Here is a 19,199-nt window from a genome sequence, read left to right on the forward strand (position 1 = left end):
TTAAACCAAATAAACCTCTACAGTGTACTTTTTACTGCATATATTTCAATTTTAGCGCATATTTCAACAGTTTTTACTGCATAATTGCATGCATATTTTCAGGTTTTTTAGTGCATAAAGCTCCGTGGTCTAGTCATAAGTTAATTATCTCTAAAACTATGTGCATTTTAAAACAATGAGCGAAGTGTTCAGGAACATGACATCCTAAATGATATTCTGAATACCTGTAGCACTGTGGCACCACAATGAAGGAATTGTAATCCAGCTTCAGCAGAGTCAATGCCTCCTATTCCCATAATGGCAAATCCTGGGAGGGCATTGGCAATTGCAGACACGCCACGCAGTCCAACAGGCCTTGTTGCATTGCCCGACACTCCTCCATATGTAGTCAGCATTTCTTTGCCAACATGTGGCCACGGAGTTCCATTTGCTTTCAGACCCATAAGTCCAGAGATAGTATTGATAGCAGACACACCATTTGCTCCGCCTTTAATTATTTAAAAAACAGAACTTTTTAGGTATTATTAAAAATCAACATAGAAGAAGAAAATCTATGAATGTCCTATAATATCTCATTAGACTACTTGAAGAATACAGAAATGTAGAGAGAAAAAGTGTTTGGATATAGGCCTACAATTTTGCGAAATTTCGTTCCATTGCATATTCTGGACTGGTCCTTTCCATAAACAAAACTTGTTCCTATTTTTCCCAGAATAAAAGGCAAGCATCACTTTTATGAACCGTCTTAACTAATAAAAATTCATAACAATACATAATATCTCCTTTAAAGAAGATACTTCATAAATTCGAAAGGAGAAACACTCTCATTGTAATAGTTAATAAAATAAAGAACTTCCATATCAGCTTACCTTCATATGCTGCTCTTGCAATGGAAACAATATCTGTGATATTTGGTGTGATTTTCACGAAGAACGGAATCTTTATGGCAGATTTCACCCACTTAGAAATATTTTTCACTAGAATTGGATCCTATACACAGAAAACAAAATAATTTTCATGCATCATCCATAAATGCATATGGGACATACTTCTAACTGATGTATGTGAACACTAAAAGCATGTCAAAAATGTTAGATTTCTTTAATATGCACTGATTAACTTTATATTTATTTAATAATGCGCAGTTCATTAGGAGTAAATATAATGTACGCCAATTTATTAAATATTAACAACATAAATAATAGATATCTACAAGATCAAGAGAATGCAGCAAAGGAGAAGAAATGGGAAAACATCGTCAAGAGTCAGTTGGCCTGTTCCACCTTAGGTCTGGACACGATTGACTTGCTCATCATCTTCACCAGATCAAGATTCTTCAATCTCTAGCATGTTTTCTGTGTGGTGAATCCAACAGTATCATGACTGAGGAACACCTACCAATTTGCAACAAACTGAACCCCACAAAACAACAAAAGGGAGCTGTGGTGTATCTGTATTGGGAAGCTAGACAATGTCATATCCTGCCATTGGATAATAATAAATAATATATATTGTAATACATTTAAAATTTTTTAAAATTCCTTTCAAGAACGAAAGTTACATTTGTTCCGATCAAATTTATGCACATTTAAAGGCCAAAACTAAAATTCTTCCAATCAATTGTTATCATAATACACTGCTCTCTTAAATTTACTAAGCATATTGGGAATTAAATCATTGGCTTTCCCAAAACACGCTATGAAACCTTTCATATGAAACAATTTTTTTCTCGAAAAGAAGCAAAAACGATAAAAAATTGTATTAAACTTCTTTGTTTGAAATTTCTCAAGGAATAACTCCCTGAAATTAATGACATTACTTATGGTTCACCCTTATATAAATTTCGTTGTGTAATATTTTACTTGTTTCACATCTCAAAGCCATTATGCTGATGTAAGACCTACGAAATACAATAAACTTAAGTAAAAAAATGCAGTCCCACAGGGTCTTTAACGGGGTGCGAATTAACGGGGGGGATTTCCCCCCTGTTGGAAAGTTATTCCTCTCTCATAAATTCGTATTAACATCCCTGCCAGGAATAACTTGTATCCCCCCTCACAAAATACAATTGTCTTAATACGAGTACCATACAATTTATAAAATATAAAGTAAGCAAAGAAAATAATATTATAGTGGTGGTGGTGGTGGCGGCGGCGGTGGTGCAGCAGCAGCAGCAATTTTATGTATGGTATTCTCTATCTAGGATTCTATCCCCCCCAATCAGAAATCTTAATTCGCACCCTGCAGACTTAGAGACATCTGTCAATGAAATCAGAAAAATTGGACAAGGAAATGAATGACAATAATTTGGTTTAAGAGACCATTACTTGCTTTCAGTCATCTGATGATTCGTTTATTTTTAGGACTCAGTTAATAAAGCCATTTGTTGAAATACTTTCAATCACAATAGGTATAAATCTGTGGTTTGCTCCACAAATTTCGGAACATTTTTCTTTGGGTCTACCGATTCGTTTACATGCCTCAAGTCTATGGCAAGGAAAACTGATACAATTTCCTTCTGAAAAAAGCCGTGATAAGAATTTTTATTGCCCTTAAAAACCCATCACTGTCAATGAGTTGAGCCCGCAAATCTCAGATTCAATAAAAAGTATGGAACTACTTGACCACCACAAAAGAAATTCAGCTACTATTATACATTATATTCTCGATTATCCGTGTGCAGATTATCTGATTTGCGGATTATTCGTGCATGACTTTGGTTTAATAATTAATTAAAACAAAACTAAATAGAAAACTTAAGTTGTATTTCCTCATTTACTCCTGGACATATCGATGGCTGAGAACCAGACTGTTCTAAGTCCAACTTTTTATAAGAAAGAAATCTGTGTTTCATTGTGTTCCAGTTCTTGTCTGCATATATGAATAGAACAAAATTGTAAATATTCCTCTTCATAAGGTTGCTATGAAGCTATTCTAAATTGTTTCATGAAGCTTTGAATGTCAGGAGTTTAAAATACCTCTTCTGAAAAAAAAAATAGTAAAATGGACTTGGAACAGTCTGGTTCTGGGCCATCGATATTTAAGTCTTCAAAGAAAAGAGTGACAATTATGTGTTGCAGAAATGCTTTGGGGGACCACAAACTGAATCCGCTTGTAACTGGAAATGGGATTCTTGCAAATATCTACAGGATTATCCATGCTCACGGATTATCTGTACCCATTCTTCTGGTCATCAGCCCAGATAATCAGGAATACATTGTAGTCTCCATTCCTCGTTCATACACTTGTTCATTCGCATTCCTGTATCACTCAATTGCCCACTTTTTCACTTAGGTTTTTCTTCATTAACACCAAATTCATTACACACACATATGTATGTATACTACACAATTACTCATACCTGACCACAAGCAAGTCCCATGCCTGATTCGCCCATCCCATGTGGACATGACAGGTTCAGTTCAAGGGCATCTGCTCCAGAAGCCTCAGCTTTCTGACTAAGTTCGATCCAGTCTGCTTCATTGTAAGAGCACATGATACTGGCTATCACAATCTAGAACAAACATAACAGAGGAGTTAAATACGAACAGCAACAGAATAACGAACTCATATAAAATCATTTTAAAATCCATTATACAAGTACGAAATAAGTACATGTATTTCCTCCATCTGCGTAACACCTTACTGCTTCAAATTCCAGACCCAATTCCTTCTAGCATTTGCATATCCAACTTCATGCATGCCATAATCTCATTTAACAAAAACAAATTTTTTACCTTGTCTGGAAAATCCCTCTTCAATTCCGTTACACTACGACACCAATATTCAGCACACTTCTCTGAAATGAGTTCAATATTGAGGAAGGATCCTTGCTGTGGCCCATAGTGATAGCCTGATGTGGTTCCCTTAATAATCCTTGGTGACACATTTGTAACAAGATCCTGAAAAAAATAAATAAATAAATAATAATATTAATAATAATAATAATAATAATAATAATAATAATAATAATAATCCATGTATTGTGGGTCCCTATCACCACGGCAGGGCATGGCACATCCTCAGGTTGCGGATCGAGGAGACGGCCTCCAGATATGGAGGGTAGCTGTGAATATATCGAATAAGCAGTCGCGGACAGCTGATGAGGGGTGGTCCTCCAGCTTGGGGGTTGGGCGAAGGGTTAACAACCCTTCACCGTAAAAAATAGCTTGTTACGAATCCTTCAAATAGGCCTCGGAATGGGACTGATTCTCTGGCACGACCACAGCAAAGGAATAAGGTTTTGAGATTTGGTACTTGGAATGTTACAAGTCTATATAGAACAGGAGGGGTAACATTAGTAGCAAAAGAACTAAATATCTGGTCCTCTCGTACTAAGATATAAAATTTATTATAGATAGAAACCGACCTGGCTCTCGCCGGCTAGATATAGAATAGACTTCGTGGGAGTACAGGAGGTTAGGTTAGATGGGAATGGCATAACACGAATAGGAGATTATTTGTTGTATTATGGGGAAGGAAACGATAATCACCAATTAGGAACAGGATACTTTATTCATAAAAGAATAAAATCAGCAGTAAAAAAGGTCGAATTTATCAGTGATAGGTTATCATATTTAGTACTTAGCAGTAGATGGTGCGATATCGTAGTTATAAATGCTCATGCCCCTACAGAAGAGAAAGACTACCATATAAAGGATAGCTTCTATGAGGAATTGGAACAGAAAACAGAGGCTACGGGTGTTTGAGAATAAGATTCTTAGGAAAATATTTGGGGCTAAGAGGGATGAAGTTACAGGAGAATGGAGAAAGTTACACAACACAGAACTGCACGCATTGTATTCTTCACCTGACATAATTAGGAACATTAAATCCAGACGTTTGAGATGGGCAGGGCATGTATCACGTATGGGCGAATCAAGAAATGCATTTAGAGTGTTAGTTGGGAGGCCGGAGGGAAAAAGACCTTTAGGGAGGCCGAGCAGTAGATGGGAAGATAATATTAAAATGGATTTGAGGGAGGTGGGATATGATGATAGAGAATGGATTAATTTTGCTCAGGATAGGGACCAATGGCGGGCTTACGTGAGGGCGGCAATGAACCTCCGTGTTCCTTAAAAGCCAGTAAGTAAGTAAGTAAGTAAATAATAATAATAATAATAATAATAATAATAATAATAATAATAATAATAATAATAATATTATTATTATTATTATTATTATTATTATTATTATTATTATTATTATTATTTTTTATTTATTTTTTTTTTTTTCAGTTCAGAACATTTTCTCATCCAGTCTGTTTTCTGAAAAGCTGAAAGTTAGAATCTATAAAACAGTTACATTAGGTCTACTGGTTGTTGTATATGGTTGTGAAACTTAGACTCTCACTTTGAGAGAGGAACAGAGGTTAAGGATGTTTGAGAATAAGGTACTTAGAGTATATTTGGGGCTAAGATGGATGAAGTTATAGGAGAATGGAGAAAGTTACACAAAGCACAACCAGTGCTGTCATGGAGGCCATACAGGGCCATACATCATATGGGAACCTACATTTTTTTTTAATTAATTGTATAGGAAAAAGTAAAGTTTGTCTGTATGGAGCCATACGGCATATGGGTGCCTAAGTTTTGTACGCAGAGATCTGTACAGATCTTAGTTCATCTCTTGCTGTTCCTAATGCATTTTGATGTTCATAAACAAAAATTGTCCACCTCTGCAGCACTGGAATCCATAATCTTATAAAATAATGGTTGAAAAACAAGAAGTGCTGTAAATACACACTCCAAGATTCATCGAGACATGGTGTATTCTTTAAATCAAGCTTGTTGTACAATTAAAATACAAAGAAAAACAATTTCTTTACTTCTTCTTTAATATTAAAAAAATCATTAAATGACAGTCGGAGAGATAGAGAGAGGAGAGTAAAATATACTTCAAGGGATAAAACAAGGGGTGTGGCGTATGGCCAAGAGAAAAATTACCATGGCAGCACTGGATAGAACTGCAAACATTGTATTCTTCATCCGACATAATTAGGAATATTAAATCGAGACATTTGAGATAGGCAGGGCATGTAGTACGTATGGGTGAATCCAGAAATGCATATAGAGTGTTAGTTGGAAGGCCGGAGGGAAAAAGATCTTTGGGAGGCCGAGACGTAGATCGGAGGATAATATTAAAATGAATTTGATGTAGGTGGGATATGATTGTAGAGACTGGATTAATCTTGCTCAGGATAGGGACCAACGGCAGGCTTATATGAGGGCGGCAATGAACTTCCAGGTTCCTTAAAAGCCATAACTAACTAACTAACTAACTAACTAACTAAATAATAATAATAATAATAATAATAATAATAATAATAATAATAATAATAATAATAATAAATACAAATTAATTTAGCTAAAATATTACTTCGGAATGTGTATTGTATGTCCTTCTCGTGTTACATATTCCGAAGTATATAGTGTTAAAAGTTGTGTAATCAAGATGTATATGTTAAAATATTAATTAATATTCCATTGTAGAATGAAAGTATGATAAGTATGACACTTTAAAGATATTAATATCGCCATTAGAATATAAGAATCTTAATAACAAGCAGAACTCAATTTAGGAGTAATATATTCTATATGTTTTTTCAGTTCAAGTGATTATCTAATTCCAAACCAAGAAACTTTATGCTTATAGATTCTTTGAAATCAATTCCATTCAATCTAACATTGTAGCAAAACTAGCACTGTTATGTGTATTAAATTAGATTACACTGGCTTTATCAACATTAAGTGTTAATTTATTTGATTGAACCAACCATTCATCAGCTTTAATGCTCTAGTAGTAGAATTTATAAAATAATCATATAGTTTATTTGAGATAATCACACTTGTATCATCTGCAAATAATATTATATGATATGAAATAGCAAATACGATTACCTGGTATAAATCATTTATGTTGAGACTAAATCATTAATATTATATTAGAAACAATAATGGACCTAACACTGATCCCTGGAGAACTCCATATTTAATATTCCTAAATTCTGAGCGAGTAACTTTCTAACTATTTAATAAATTTTATTTCTACTTTTTTATATTTGATAAGTAAGATGCATAACCTAAGGTTAGATAATACCATAAAATCTTAATTTGTTTATCAATACATTGTGTTTCTGCACAGTCAAATCCTTTATCTCAATCGCATAATATTCCGCCAACATATAATTTTGAATTAAAAAACTCTCTGTTATTCGTTTCCTAAATGCAAAAGTGTTCTAAAGCTAATATATACATATTTTTTTCGATTCTGATTAATGGTATACTAGTAAACTATCATACCGGTAAGTTACATCATTTTCTCAAACACTTTTGAAAATATTGTTAATAGTGATATGAGTCTATAATTACCAATAGTAGATTCATCTCTATTTTTATACACTGGTTTTACTATTGAAAAAATTATATAGCCTAAATAGCTTGGAAAAGGAGACTAACACTGCTTTCAGTTCATCTTTGTTTTTTGTTTCAGAGTCCAAACTCCACTCTTAAAGCAAAAGAAGGGTTAAGTTATTTATTTTTGTTGCGTTTGTTAATAGGGTGTCAGTTTTGTAAATTCGATTCCATTCATTCAGAAAGATATTAAACAGTAATAGTGACAAAGAACTACAAGAACACAATTGATATATTTGTGACACGTACCTTATCTAACGAAAATGTTTTTGTCACAGCAAATGCCCAGCCTGCTTCAAATGCTCTTCGAATCATAGCACTGGAAGTAGTAGGAGGAGCTGATGCCAGTCCAAATGGGTTTATAAATTTCATTCCACACATTTCAATGCTGATATCTACCTCATCAATAGGAGTGTAAAACTTCGGAAGCTGAGGTTCTTCAGGCACCTGTACTCCAACTTGATTCTGAAACATTGATATATATTAATTTAGCAATGTAAGTGTAATGTCGTTTTCACCACACAATTGTACTGTATGAAACCATATGTAAAATTTTGTAATAATAAATTACTATTGCAACACTTGGCCTAATTCTGAACTTAAAATAATATATCTAGCGCTTTATATGGTAAAAATGTAGTGAAAGAGAGAGATAATCCACTTAGACATCCGCCACAATTAGAGAATCAATATGATTGGTCTCCTAATCAATTCATGCCGAAATATGTAGGCTAATATCAATAAGATAAATTAATTTCAAATGCTGTCTATTGGCAGTAAGTGGACACACTCTGTCTTTTAATTCATTATTTAAAACTTGACACAAAATTTAAGTACTGTACCAGTGTATAAATGATGTCTAAAAGTTCTGAGTGAGTTTTTCAATGTGGAGTCAGTTATGGCCTGTATAACAGCAACAGGCATTTTAATTTTGGTCAGGAATTTAAGTCTCCTTGGGAATTGTTCACCTGGCTCCAAACATTAATTTTTTTTAGTAGGTTATTTTACGACGCTTTATCAACATCTTAGGTTATTTAGCATCTGAATGAGATGAAGGTGATAATTCCGGTGAAATGAGTCCGGGGTCCAGTACCGAAAGTTACCCAACATTTGCACATATTGGGTTGAGGAAAACCCCGGGAAAACCTCAACCAGGTAACTTGCCCTTAACCCGAGCCACCTGGTTTTGCAGCCAGACACACTAGCCGTTACTCCACAGGTGTGAACTCCAAACATTAATCCAATAACCTCCCACTAGGAGACGATGGAGTACTTAAATCCCAAGATCGTCACAACACAGTTGATATAAAGATATTTTCTCTTCACATAATAATGATGGCTATTCTTAATTCTCTTCAAATCGAACAGTTGGATCAATCACCACATCAGTGCCTTTTTTTACAGTCAATAACAACGATGTCAACCCATCTCGTCTAACCATCTTGAGAAAGACAACCAACTTCTTCATATAGTTGCAAATGTTATTTTCGTAGGCTTTCAGCAAATCAATAGACATACGGTATTATGACTGAACTCTCATCATCTCCTCTTTACGACATAACCCTAATACATGAAGTAAAGTTTCAAACTCGTCACATCTTCTGCAACGGAATGTATTAAGGCAGATCGCACTGGGATTATATTGCAGTCTCATTTTAATAGCTTCTGTCCATTGTCCGCATGACATTCCTCGTTTATTAACAATCCATAAATAATAATACAGGATGATTCATGAAGAGAAGTCGTAACTTCAGAATGTGACTTTTGAAACTTTTAAGCACGGATCCAATTCGGAACAAATAACTACCTGTACTGTTACTCATCATAATGAAACACATGTCACCATATGACTTCTGTGTCGAGATCTTGACCAAAATTTAGTTGCGTGGACCACAACACAAAATGGAAACAAGAGACATTACTTCAACACATTTTGGATGTCGCAGCTTGCATACAGAATAATCACAAAGAAATTACTTAAGAAAAAAAACACTGAAGCTAGTTGTATTTTGAAAATCTACCGTAACCACAGAATTCGTCTTCAAAAGAAATTATGTATCATACCTATGTATGTGAAGGTAAACTGTTAATTTTACACCTATCACTCTCTCAGACTCCAAAGAAGCTTTAGAGCAGGTCAAGGCTTAATTGAATATATACGTAGAGTATGAGACGAGGATCGAACCTGGGTCTCCCAGTTGTATGTACTGGGTGCTCTAACCACTGAGCTACGCCGAAGTTCAACCCACTGCTCCGGATCGAATCCTTCTCCTTTGGTTCTTTCCCTTAGTGGCCTTACTATTACAGATAATTCTGTAGGACCAAAACTTAATCTCTACATAGATTAACATATACAGTTTAAACAAAAAATAAAATAAAATTAAAAAATTAAAAATAAAAAAAAATAGAATATGAAGAAAAGTGAAGAATACATTTAAATCGAATGAACGATGAAAGAATTCCAGTCCTAGTATCTATCTATCGATCATTAGGAGGGATGTCGGGCATCCAAGGAAAAGATGGAGTTTAACATTGTGAAGATGAAACAAGCACTGTTGCCTAATCCTTAATAATGATGATGATGATGATGATGATGATAATCGTGTGTGTATATGTATCGTGTGTATATGTACCACTAGTTCATTAAGGGTCATCTGTGTAATTAATAATAAAAGAAATTGCAGACTTGCAGAATTCAAAATAACTGAATTCATCTCTGCCCACTAGTAAAATTTCAGAAGTATCTTAATTGGTACTAGCAATACTTTCATAGCCTATTTGTAGTTTTAAAACAAACAGCAATGATTTTCTTGTTGTCTAAACAGGTTTTAGAAAGTACATAGACTCATTTTTACTTTGATGGTTTACCCATGTCTTTTATTTCATAATAGACCTATATTTGTGTTCAGTAATTCTTTCCTGTGTTATTCAAGCAATCATTAGCACTATAGAGACGAAACTTCATAGATCTTACCTGAAGATACTTATGTATGAACCATGCTGCAGTTTTTCCATCATTGACAGATTCAACTGTTGTTTCCGCGACCCCAGCCAGGTCTCCGCCACAAAAAACATTAGGCTCACTGCTCTGCATTGTTTCAAAATTGACTTCAGGAAGTCCCCATTTATTTAACTTCAGGGGCGCAATGGCATCCACCACTTCAAATAAAAATGACATATATATATGTTCATAATATCTTTTTTTATTCAACTATACTATAATGCCCTAATTACATGGCTAATGTGCGCACCGGATATAAAGTGCCAATACACTATGTTTACAATAAATCACTCATGTGTAGTAATGTGAATCATCTGAAGAAATACTTTGTGTCAATGCAATGTAATACGACACAATGTAAGATGAAAATTTATTCTTCAAACCATTAATTTTCGTATGCATTGCAAAACGAAATTACCTTAAGAAGATAGAAATATGTGTAATTATTAAAATAAAAACAAAAGAAAACGACGAAAAGTATTCGAACACGAACTTCATGCACTGTCTAGACTTGTGTCCACTGCACTACTGCCTGAGCCATGCCACCACATCATTTCTTGTTGCAGCAATAGTTACTCTACAATTGTTTGACTCATAATTTTCAAATTTTTTTTTCTCTTGAACCCAGGCCTATAAAGAAAAAAGCCGAGACACATGTGTTATGGATTTGGCCATACTTTCATCCAAAATTTTCCAGACACAAATCTTGACATTAAAGTAGAGCGGTCTCCATGTTAGTTCTTTTATGTAGTTAAACTAGTGTGTTTGGGACCCTTTACACACGACTCTGCTCTGTTTTTCCTTTGTTTTGTTTGTTACTGTCTGTTTGTAGGTCAAGTGTTATGAATAATCTATAACGAAGATATATACTGGTATTCAAGGAGCAAATTAGGTGCAAAATAAACATCCTTTCCCTAGTCTGTGAACCAGGCGCTGCCCAAAGTGGACTTAGACAAAATTCACGCTACAGGAGAGCAGTCTTTTTTGTGTCTAAAGCTGTACATTTATACCTAATTAATTTTCAACAAATAATATACATAAAATAACTATATACACCAGTATCTACAGTGTAATACTCGTTCCCTGGAATAACAAACTCAACATGCATTACATCATTTTTCCATTTCCAGCATATATTGAATCCTTAATATCACATCTCCTTCTTGACAAAATATTATTTCCCTCCTACAAACACAGCGCCTTCTGGAAACGTATGAATGTTGTTGCACCAGATTTAAAATGTTAGACACTCTGTAACTCAAATTCAATATTTTCTAGTCAAGTTCTTGTTCCAGAGAACGCCTCAATTTCTAGCACTGTACTGTACTGGTATTATAATTCAATTTACGAAAATTTATATTTAAAAGCTATATGATTAAAATATATTATATCTTGCTTCAATACCTCATGTGCGTATAACAAGTACACTAGACTCTCGCTAATCTGGCCTCCTCATAGTGTACTTCCTATCACTTCTATTGTAATATTTTTGTGAAAAATTTACACTCATGCCATGTGCTGTACTCTATTACTTATACATGTAGGCTACAGAGTACTAAAAAGCAAAATAAAAACTACGGTATATAAAAACTATCTGGTTGCATCATTCCAATGCTCTGGTCACTGCTTGCCAGAATGTAAGGTAAGCGTTTAGACATACTTTTTCTCCCAATTAGTACAATGTCTGTTCAATGTATAAACTCAAATTCAACAACTTCTACATAGAACAGACAGGCAGATCTGTCTGTCTGTTCAATATATAAACTAAAATTCAACAACCTCTACATAGAATAGACAGGCAGATCATTTCAAACACGTTACAAAGAACACATCAGAGCCATAACAACATTACAAAACACTTCCACATATGCAGAACACATCACAAATGCTAACCACACCCACAACGACATAAACACAGACACGGAAATTCTACATATTCAACCAAAAAGCCAGAAACTAAACACACTAGACCCATACGAAATAAATAGACACACAAAAACATATCCAAATGAGATTCTCAACACACAAATCAATTTCAGAACACACACACTCATTGACTCCACATTACACTACACAAACACACCCCCACGAAAACGCAAACAAAAGGCGCCAAGACCACCACCAACCAGTTCTGAAGATGGCCCATAACAGGCTGAAACTAGTTAACCAGGTATTATAATATTTGAACACGCAAAAGCTAAATAATACATAACCCGAAGTGATTCAGTGTTAAAGGTTGTATAATCAAGATGTATATTAGCTTTCATTTTACATATAAAATCATGGCCAACCTATACCAATATCTTCTGGTTTAGTTGCCTCATGAGTGATGCCTTATTGGTGTCACTTACTTCGGACAGTTGACTGAACAACGACATATAAAATTAGTTTGATTATGTAATAATGAATCAAGATTTTTTAAATTTTTTATAAATAATTTTTTATTTTTTGTAATAGGCCTACATAAAAAAATTTAAAGTTTTTTAGCATTTAAAAATCCGTTCATTTGTCATGAATCACCATGTGTATGTGCATGCATGCATATAATTATGATGAAAACTGATAATGAAAAGAAACATACCTGTCTTGTCATATAGCCCAGAACCAAATGCAGAGATGATGTAGTTAGCCTTCAGTCTTGTTACCTGCTCCTTGTCTTCAACCCACTTTCCATTTTCGTCTTGTTCAGTTCTGTAGAATTCTATTGCCACAATTTTGTTCCCTTTAACTATTACTTGCTTTGGTGATTGGAATGGTATGAATTCGCACTTCTCTTCATGAGCTAATTCAACCTGCATAAAATAACCAACTTTCAAAGTCAATAATAACATTTTTAAGTAGCCTATAATAATTGTAACATACAGAGCCTGATTTAGGCAGGAGTCTATGGTGCCTCTGCTCAGAGCCTCAAGATTCTAGGGGCCTTAGAATTCAAGAACAAACTTTTTTTTTAAAGTGATTTATAACAATTGAAATAGATAACAACTCTGCCAACTGAAAATCAGATTTGAGGAAATAGGTCATTATTAACAGGTAATTACGGTACGTAATTAATTAATTTCTATTATGTTAGAAACAGCAACAAAACTTACTTTATTGTTTTAAGTTTAGAGTGATTAGTTGACTGCAGAGTTTAATATATTCAACTTGTAACATTGTGCCTATTTAATAATAAACGCAGCAGTCAAAGTCAACAACATTGTCAGTTCTCTTTGTAATGAGCATTAAACTGTGATTAAATCAAGACCGTCTCATTAAACCAAGTGCCTAGTGTTGGTGTTCCTTGTAGGTTATCTAATTTTTGTTGGTATAGGACTATTATCGATGTGTAGTAGTAGTAGTAGTAGTAGTAGTAGTAGTAGTAGTAGTAGTAGTAGTAGTAGTGTTAAAGTCTATTTATAGGAATGTCCAGAACTGAAAATTAAATTCCCAACCAAATTTCAGTCAGGAGGCAATAAAAGAAAACGAAAAGCTACTGAAATACAACAGGAAAAACAACATTGATCATTGAGCAAGCATTTTTCTTCAGGTGTTACTAGCAGTAACTCTTTACTCAGAGATATTTACAGTTACAAAAGTTATGAACATGTTAACATTTTGATTTTGATATAAAGGACAACAATCCACCACAGCTACTAAACTGTGGAGAGCCAAAGTAAACTTAACTCTGAATTTGGGAAAAATGAAAATTCCTCTCACATTTCTGAATTGCACTAGAAGAAACAAGAGATAGTACTACAACTAATGCAATCAGCTTTGACGCTGCCTTGTGGCCACATTTTGTCACTATTACCTTACGGGACCACTTTATTTTCAATCCTTCTCCTCAAAATGGAGAATTTATAAAAACCTCAGGGAAATAAATACATCGTGAAAGGAGATAGGTGATACAATCGTGTTAAGAAGTAATGTGAAGTATTTACTCACCTCCTCAGGCACTGCTCGAACATTCCTGAAGCCCTTGCGAAATACAACAAACACTTTCTTAGCTCCACATCTCAGAGCTGACGTGGCACAATCAAATGCAGTGTCACCGGCTCCAAGCACAATTACATTGCCATGAAGGGACGGTAAAATACTCTTACATCCACACATACCTACAAGTTAAAATTATTCTTAATTAATGAAACAATAAATTACAGGATGTTCGGAAAATGTCGTCCAAGAGAAGCACTGGAATAGCAGACATAACACAGATTAATGTTAACACAAAAAAAAGGTCCACGCTCATTCGTTATGTTCGTAAGTTCTTAGATGTCATGGTTAGTAACTGTCAAGTCAAATGGGTCATTATCGAAACACATGGAAAACTGTTATTAGAACATAGGCCTACTATTGCAGGAATCCAGATATTTTCTCTCATTTGAGAAGTCAGCCCAAATATTTTGGGCCTCACCAGCTTGGATTCTTATCAATAATAGAGTTGTTACTGGCATTGATCTCGGTATTAGATTTTCTAAACTTTTAAACCGTAAAAAAATGTTAATGAGGTGTATTAGAAATAAAGCTTTAAATACTGCTAGGAGCTGACGAGAAGAAGAGCGGAAGGAATGCGTGACATAATACTAGAGTCATAACATTTCTATCGCATGCATTTTAGTACTACGTGTCCTGAAAATATTAGTCGCGTTTCTATTTTAACATTTTAATGCGAAAGAAGTTTTTTTAACCGTTAACAATACATTAAGTTATAAGTTATTCTCAAGCATTTAAGTACTTACATTTAATTTTCTTAAGTTACTTTATTCAAGAATTCGACAATTTAAAAATAATTTAATCTAAAAAAATTGTGTACATTAATGTAATAATAGTATATAATCAATAAGTTTATATTGTACGAGTTTCATACCCCATTGTTTGTACAACAGAATTATAAAAGAATATTAATAAAATGAAATAAAATAAATATTAATGAATTTATGTCGACTTTATAATAGATGCAAACAATGCATAGGTAATCTGTGAAAACAAAAGAGCAAAGTGTTATTAAACTAATATTATATTGTAACGATTTTCAGCAACAATAAACGCTGCTTATAATTCTGGTATACAAAAAAAAAATTATTTAATTTAACTCAAGTGATATGATGAAAGTTGAGCTCCATAGGCTATTCGCTGTCCGGCAGTGGACGGGCAAGCTTGGTGTCGTCACTTTCTTCATCTGATTGTGAGTCACTCGAGTCACTAGTATCACTTTCGGCGATGTTGTCCCTGAATCGCCGTGTTGTCCTCAGATACACACAACGCCAATCAATAATATGTGGACGTTCAACTAATATTTTCTTCGCATTGTAACATTTTTTCCATTTATAACCCATATTTTTCAAAACCCTTCTCAAAGAATGTCCCCCCCCCCCCATGGAAACTAATTTTTTTCTTTCAATGTAGGGAACAGTTTTGGACATGTGGGCACCTGTTTTCTCACTGAATAAAATTCACTAATATCTCGAATTACCCTCTTATCAAAATTGTCCAAATGAACATTTTTTTCCTCTTGGCGATTTCTGTGTTTCCCTGGAGTAGAAAGGGAAGTCTCACCAGCATGAGCACCTTCTCTAGAATTCCTGTTATTGTACTGACTGAAAAACCAGTGTAATGAGATATTCGTAAATTTGCTTGTTTCACTTGTGGCTAAGTTTCCCTTGTCGTGCTTCCTCATCACCCTATATATAACCCTTCAAAAAATATCCCGGGCCTCACTGTGTATTGTTTTTCCTTTTTTCCTCTGTGATTCCATTATAAAATACTGTATATCTATGCGAAATTAACTAATATTACCGTTAACTTAGTTATTTTGACGAATAAAACACGATGTTTATAAACACTGTAATGAAAATGAAACAATATTAGTAACCGCAACGCATGGATTCATAACACGACTGTGCAAGAGCAAGAGCGCAAGTTTTGTGAATGATTAGTACAGTTCAATGCTTAATACCACGTGCAGCGGGGATTAACAGCGATAACCGCGTCCCTCTCCTCATGCCCCGCTCTTCTTCTCGTCAGCTCCTAGCAGTACGTAGTGAACACTAGTGTCAAGCTACACTTTACAAAGTGTAAAAAAAATATTCAACATGGACTGACAATCTTACATAATAATGATCTAATTCTTGCATCATCATTTGTGACTGTGAATTTGTCTTGTGGTCTTGCTACTAAAAAGCACTGGTTCACAGATCTTGAAAGATCAAATTCCTTACTACGGGTCCATTCATATTACACATCATCAAATAACATGAAATGTTTGTTTCTACTTTTTAATGACAATCTTAATTTATTTTTTATGAGGTTCATCTGATTATATCCATACTCAAATTATGCTGATTATTTTCTAGAAAATAAGCGACCTGGTACCTGGAATCTGCACCCCTTAGCTACTGCTATATCTTTCTGCTTGTTAGTGTCTCAGCTATGTTGCAAATATCACCAAGACGAGATATATGTCACAGTATTTTGATATACTGTACAATACAGTACTAGTGCTAATGTCTTTGAACGAACTTGCGTTCACAAATTGCAGATGCTTTATTACCAGGGACGAATCCTGAGCATCAAAATTTTGGGCATGCTTACTTACAGTTATAATAATATATCTAACCTAAACAAGATAGTCACAGTACTGGTAGCCTATTTATTTTTTATGTGAATAAAAAATATGTATCCACTATTATAAAGTCTATTACACAATTTGAGAGATTGTGCGCACGCACGCACACACGCACGCGCACACAAAAAAACTGGTGTAAATGTAATAATATAAACCCTACTTGCAAATGTTTTATAGAGCAGTTAAGGGAAGGTGAAGAATCATCATAGCAATCTTTCACTTGAAGATAAAGTCCACTGTCCAGTTCTTCTCTATAAACTTCTCTATCACCTCATCATAAAACACAGGTCGAATTTTTAAGTCATTAAGTAAAGTTTTTTCAATTGACAACACTGCTAGCAAAGATACTCTTTTTTTTCCTTGAGTTGACCTGCAGTATGTTTTATCCTTCGCAATGCAGAAAAGGTCCTTTCAGCTGTAACTGTTGTAGTAGAAATTGTGACAATCAATTTAGGAAGTTTATATACTGTACTTTTTTTAGTCCAATTTGCAGATCATTTTCATTCATAAACTTAATCAATTCAATAACAGGCTTATCTTTACACTCTTGAGAACAATATAGAACAGACAATTCATTCTTCAATCGGATGATATCAAAAAATGTAGGCTAGTAATTTGCATCTCCAGGGTTCTTAAAGACATTTCAAGAAAGTTTCTGTTGTATATGTCATATATGTTACTGTTCAGTAAGCAGAAGAAGTCAAGTTTTCCCATAGACAGAAATATATTATTTATTTTAATTAATATATTATGTAAAATCTTCACTAACAGAAGTTTGTATTCTGAGACATCCTCTGTAGTATACATCCTGAGTTTTTTGAGAGGTGGTTCATCATCTTCCTCTTTTTCTGTGACTTTTTCAAAAATGTTCATGAAATTATGTTCCCTTATTTCTTTCAGAATCTTTTTCAGGAAAGAGATGAAACCTTGGATGGGTTAGAGTAACCCCAAGTATTTTAGTTCCAATGGAGTCATTATGTTCATATTTGTAAATTAAAAAAGCGAAGTTAGCCTAATTAAACAGTTTTGAAACATCTCAGTTTGAAGGGCTGAGGCAAGTATTCTTTCAATGGATGCAAATATTTTTTTAATGAATTTCTCTGCACCAGATTTATGATACCGGTACTAAACAACTGACTTTCATGGAGAATCAATGAATTACATTAACAAATTACGTGATAGGCAGACTCTTCTAGCCCAGAATCCTAACCTTTGCGTTTTCATTGTCATAAAATTGCAATCCTATGCATGTGTTCCCTCAAGATACAGTATCCAGTAATTAAAGTCTGTCTTTTTCAGCGCTGAGGCTTGCTTTGTAGTTAGTGAAGGCTTTTAAATAGATGGTTTTCAAGGATGAGAATGGTGACTTGCTTGCATACTCTCATTCAATCCTGAATAGATGGAAAAACTATTTTGGGCAACTACTAAATATACATAGGCCAAATAGAAATGATCGGGACGAAATTCAAACACAAACTGCTGAGCCATTTATACCGGAACCCACACTTTCTGAAGTCGAAATTGCAATAGAAAATCTGAAAAAGTACAAGTCTCCAGGTATTGATCAAATTCCAGCAGAATTAATACAAGAGGGTGGAAGCACATTATCTAACGAAATTTATAAACTTGTACTTGCAATTTGGGAAAAGGAAATTGTACCAGAACAATGGAAGGAGTCCATAATCGTACTATTTTTAAGAAGGGGACAAGACTAACTGTAGTAACTTTCGAGGAATATCACTTTTGTTGACGTCGTATAAAATTTTGTCGAATATCCTTTTTGAGAAGATTAACTCCATATGTAGATGAAATTATTGGAGATCATCAGTGTGGTTTTAGGCGTAATAGATCGACTATTGATCAGATTTTTTGTATTCGACAGATATTGGAGAAAAAATGGGAGTATAAGGGTAGAGTACATCAGTTATTCATAGATTTCAAAAAGGCGTATGACTTGGTTAAGAGAGAAGTTTTATATAATATTCTTATTGAATTTGGTATTCCCAAGAAACTAGTTCGATTAATTAAAATGTGTCTTAGTGAAACTTACAGCAGAGTCCGTATAGGCCAGTTTCTATCTGATGCTTTTCCAATTCACTGCGCGCTAAAGCAGGGAGATGCATTGTCACCTCTACTTTTTAACTTCGCTCTAGAATATGCCATTAGGAAAGTTCAGGAT

The 19,199-nt window shown here is 34.3% G+C and overlaps 1 protein-coding gene across 2 annotated transcripts in view; it reads right to left on the reverse strand.

Moving 5' to 3' along the window:
* su(r) (dihydropyrimidine dehydrogenase su(r)) overlaps positions 1-19,199 on the reverse strand; it is an 87,932-nt gene that overhangs the window by 10,800 nt on the left and 57,933 nt on the right. For both annotated transcript variants that reach the window (XM_069830841.1, XM_069830840.1), the window contains exons 8-15: positions 14,341-14,510; positions 12,995-13,205; positions 10,387-10,571; positions 7,662-7,877; positions 3,738-3,902; positions 3,362-3,514; positions 870-990; positions 225-487 (exon numbers count right to left, since the gene is read on the reverse strand). In XM_069830841.1, coding sequence (XP_069686942.1) covers positions 225-487; positions 870-990; positions 3,362-3,514; positions 3,738-3,902; positions 7,662-7,877; positions 10,387-10,571; positions 12,995-13,205; positions 14,341-14,510 — 1,484 coding nt within the window. The remainder of the gene's footprint in view (positions 1-224; positions 488-869; positions 991-3,361; positions 3,515-3,737; positions 3,903-7,661; positions 7,878-10,386; positions 10,572-12,994; positions 13,206-14,340; positions 14,511-19,199) is intronic.

The sequence above is a fragment of the Periplaneta americana genome, chromosome 7, assembly GCF_040183065.1.
Source record: "Periplaneta americana isolate PAMFEO1 chromosome 7, P.americana_PAMFEO1_priV1, whole genome shotgun sequence".
NCBI lineage: Eukaryota > Metazoa > Arthropoda > Insecta > Blattodea > Blattidae > Periplaneta > Periplaneta americana.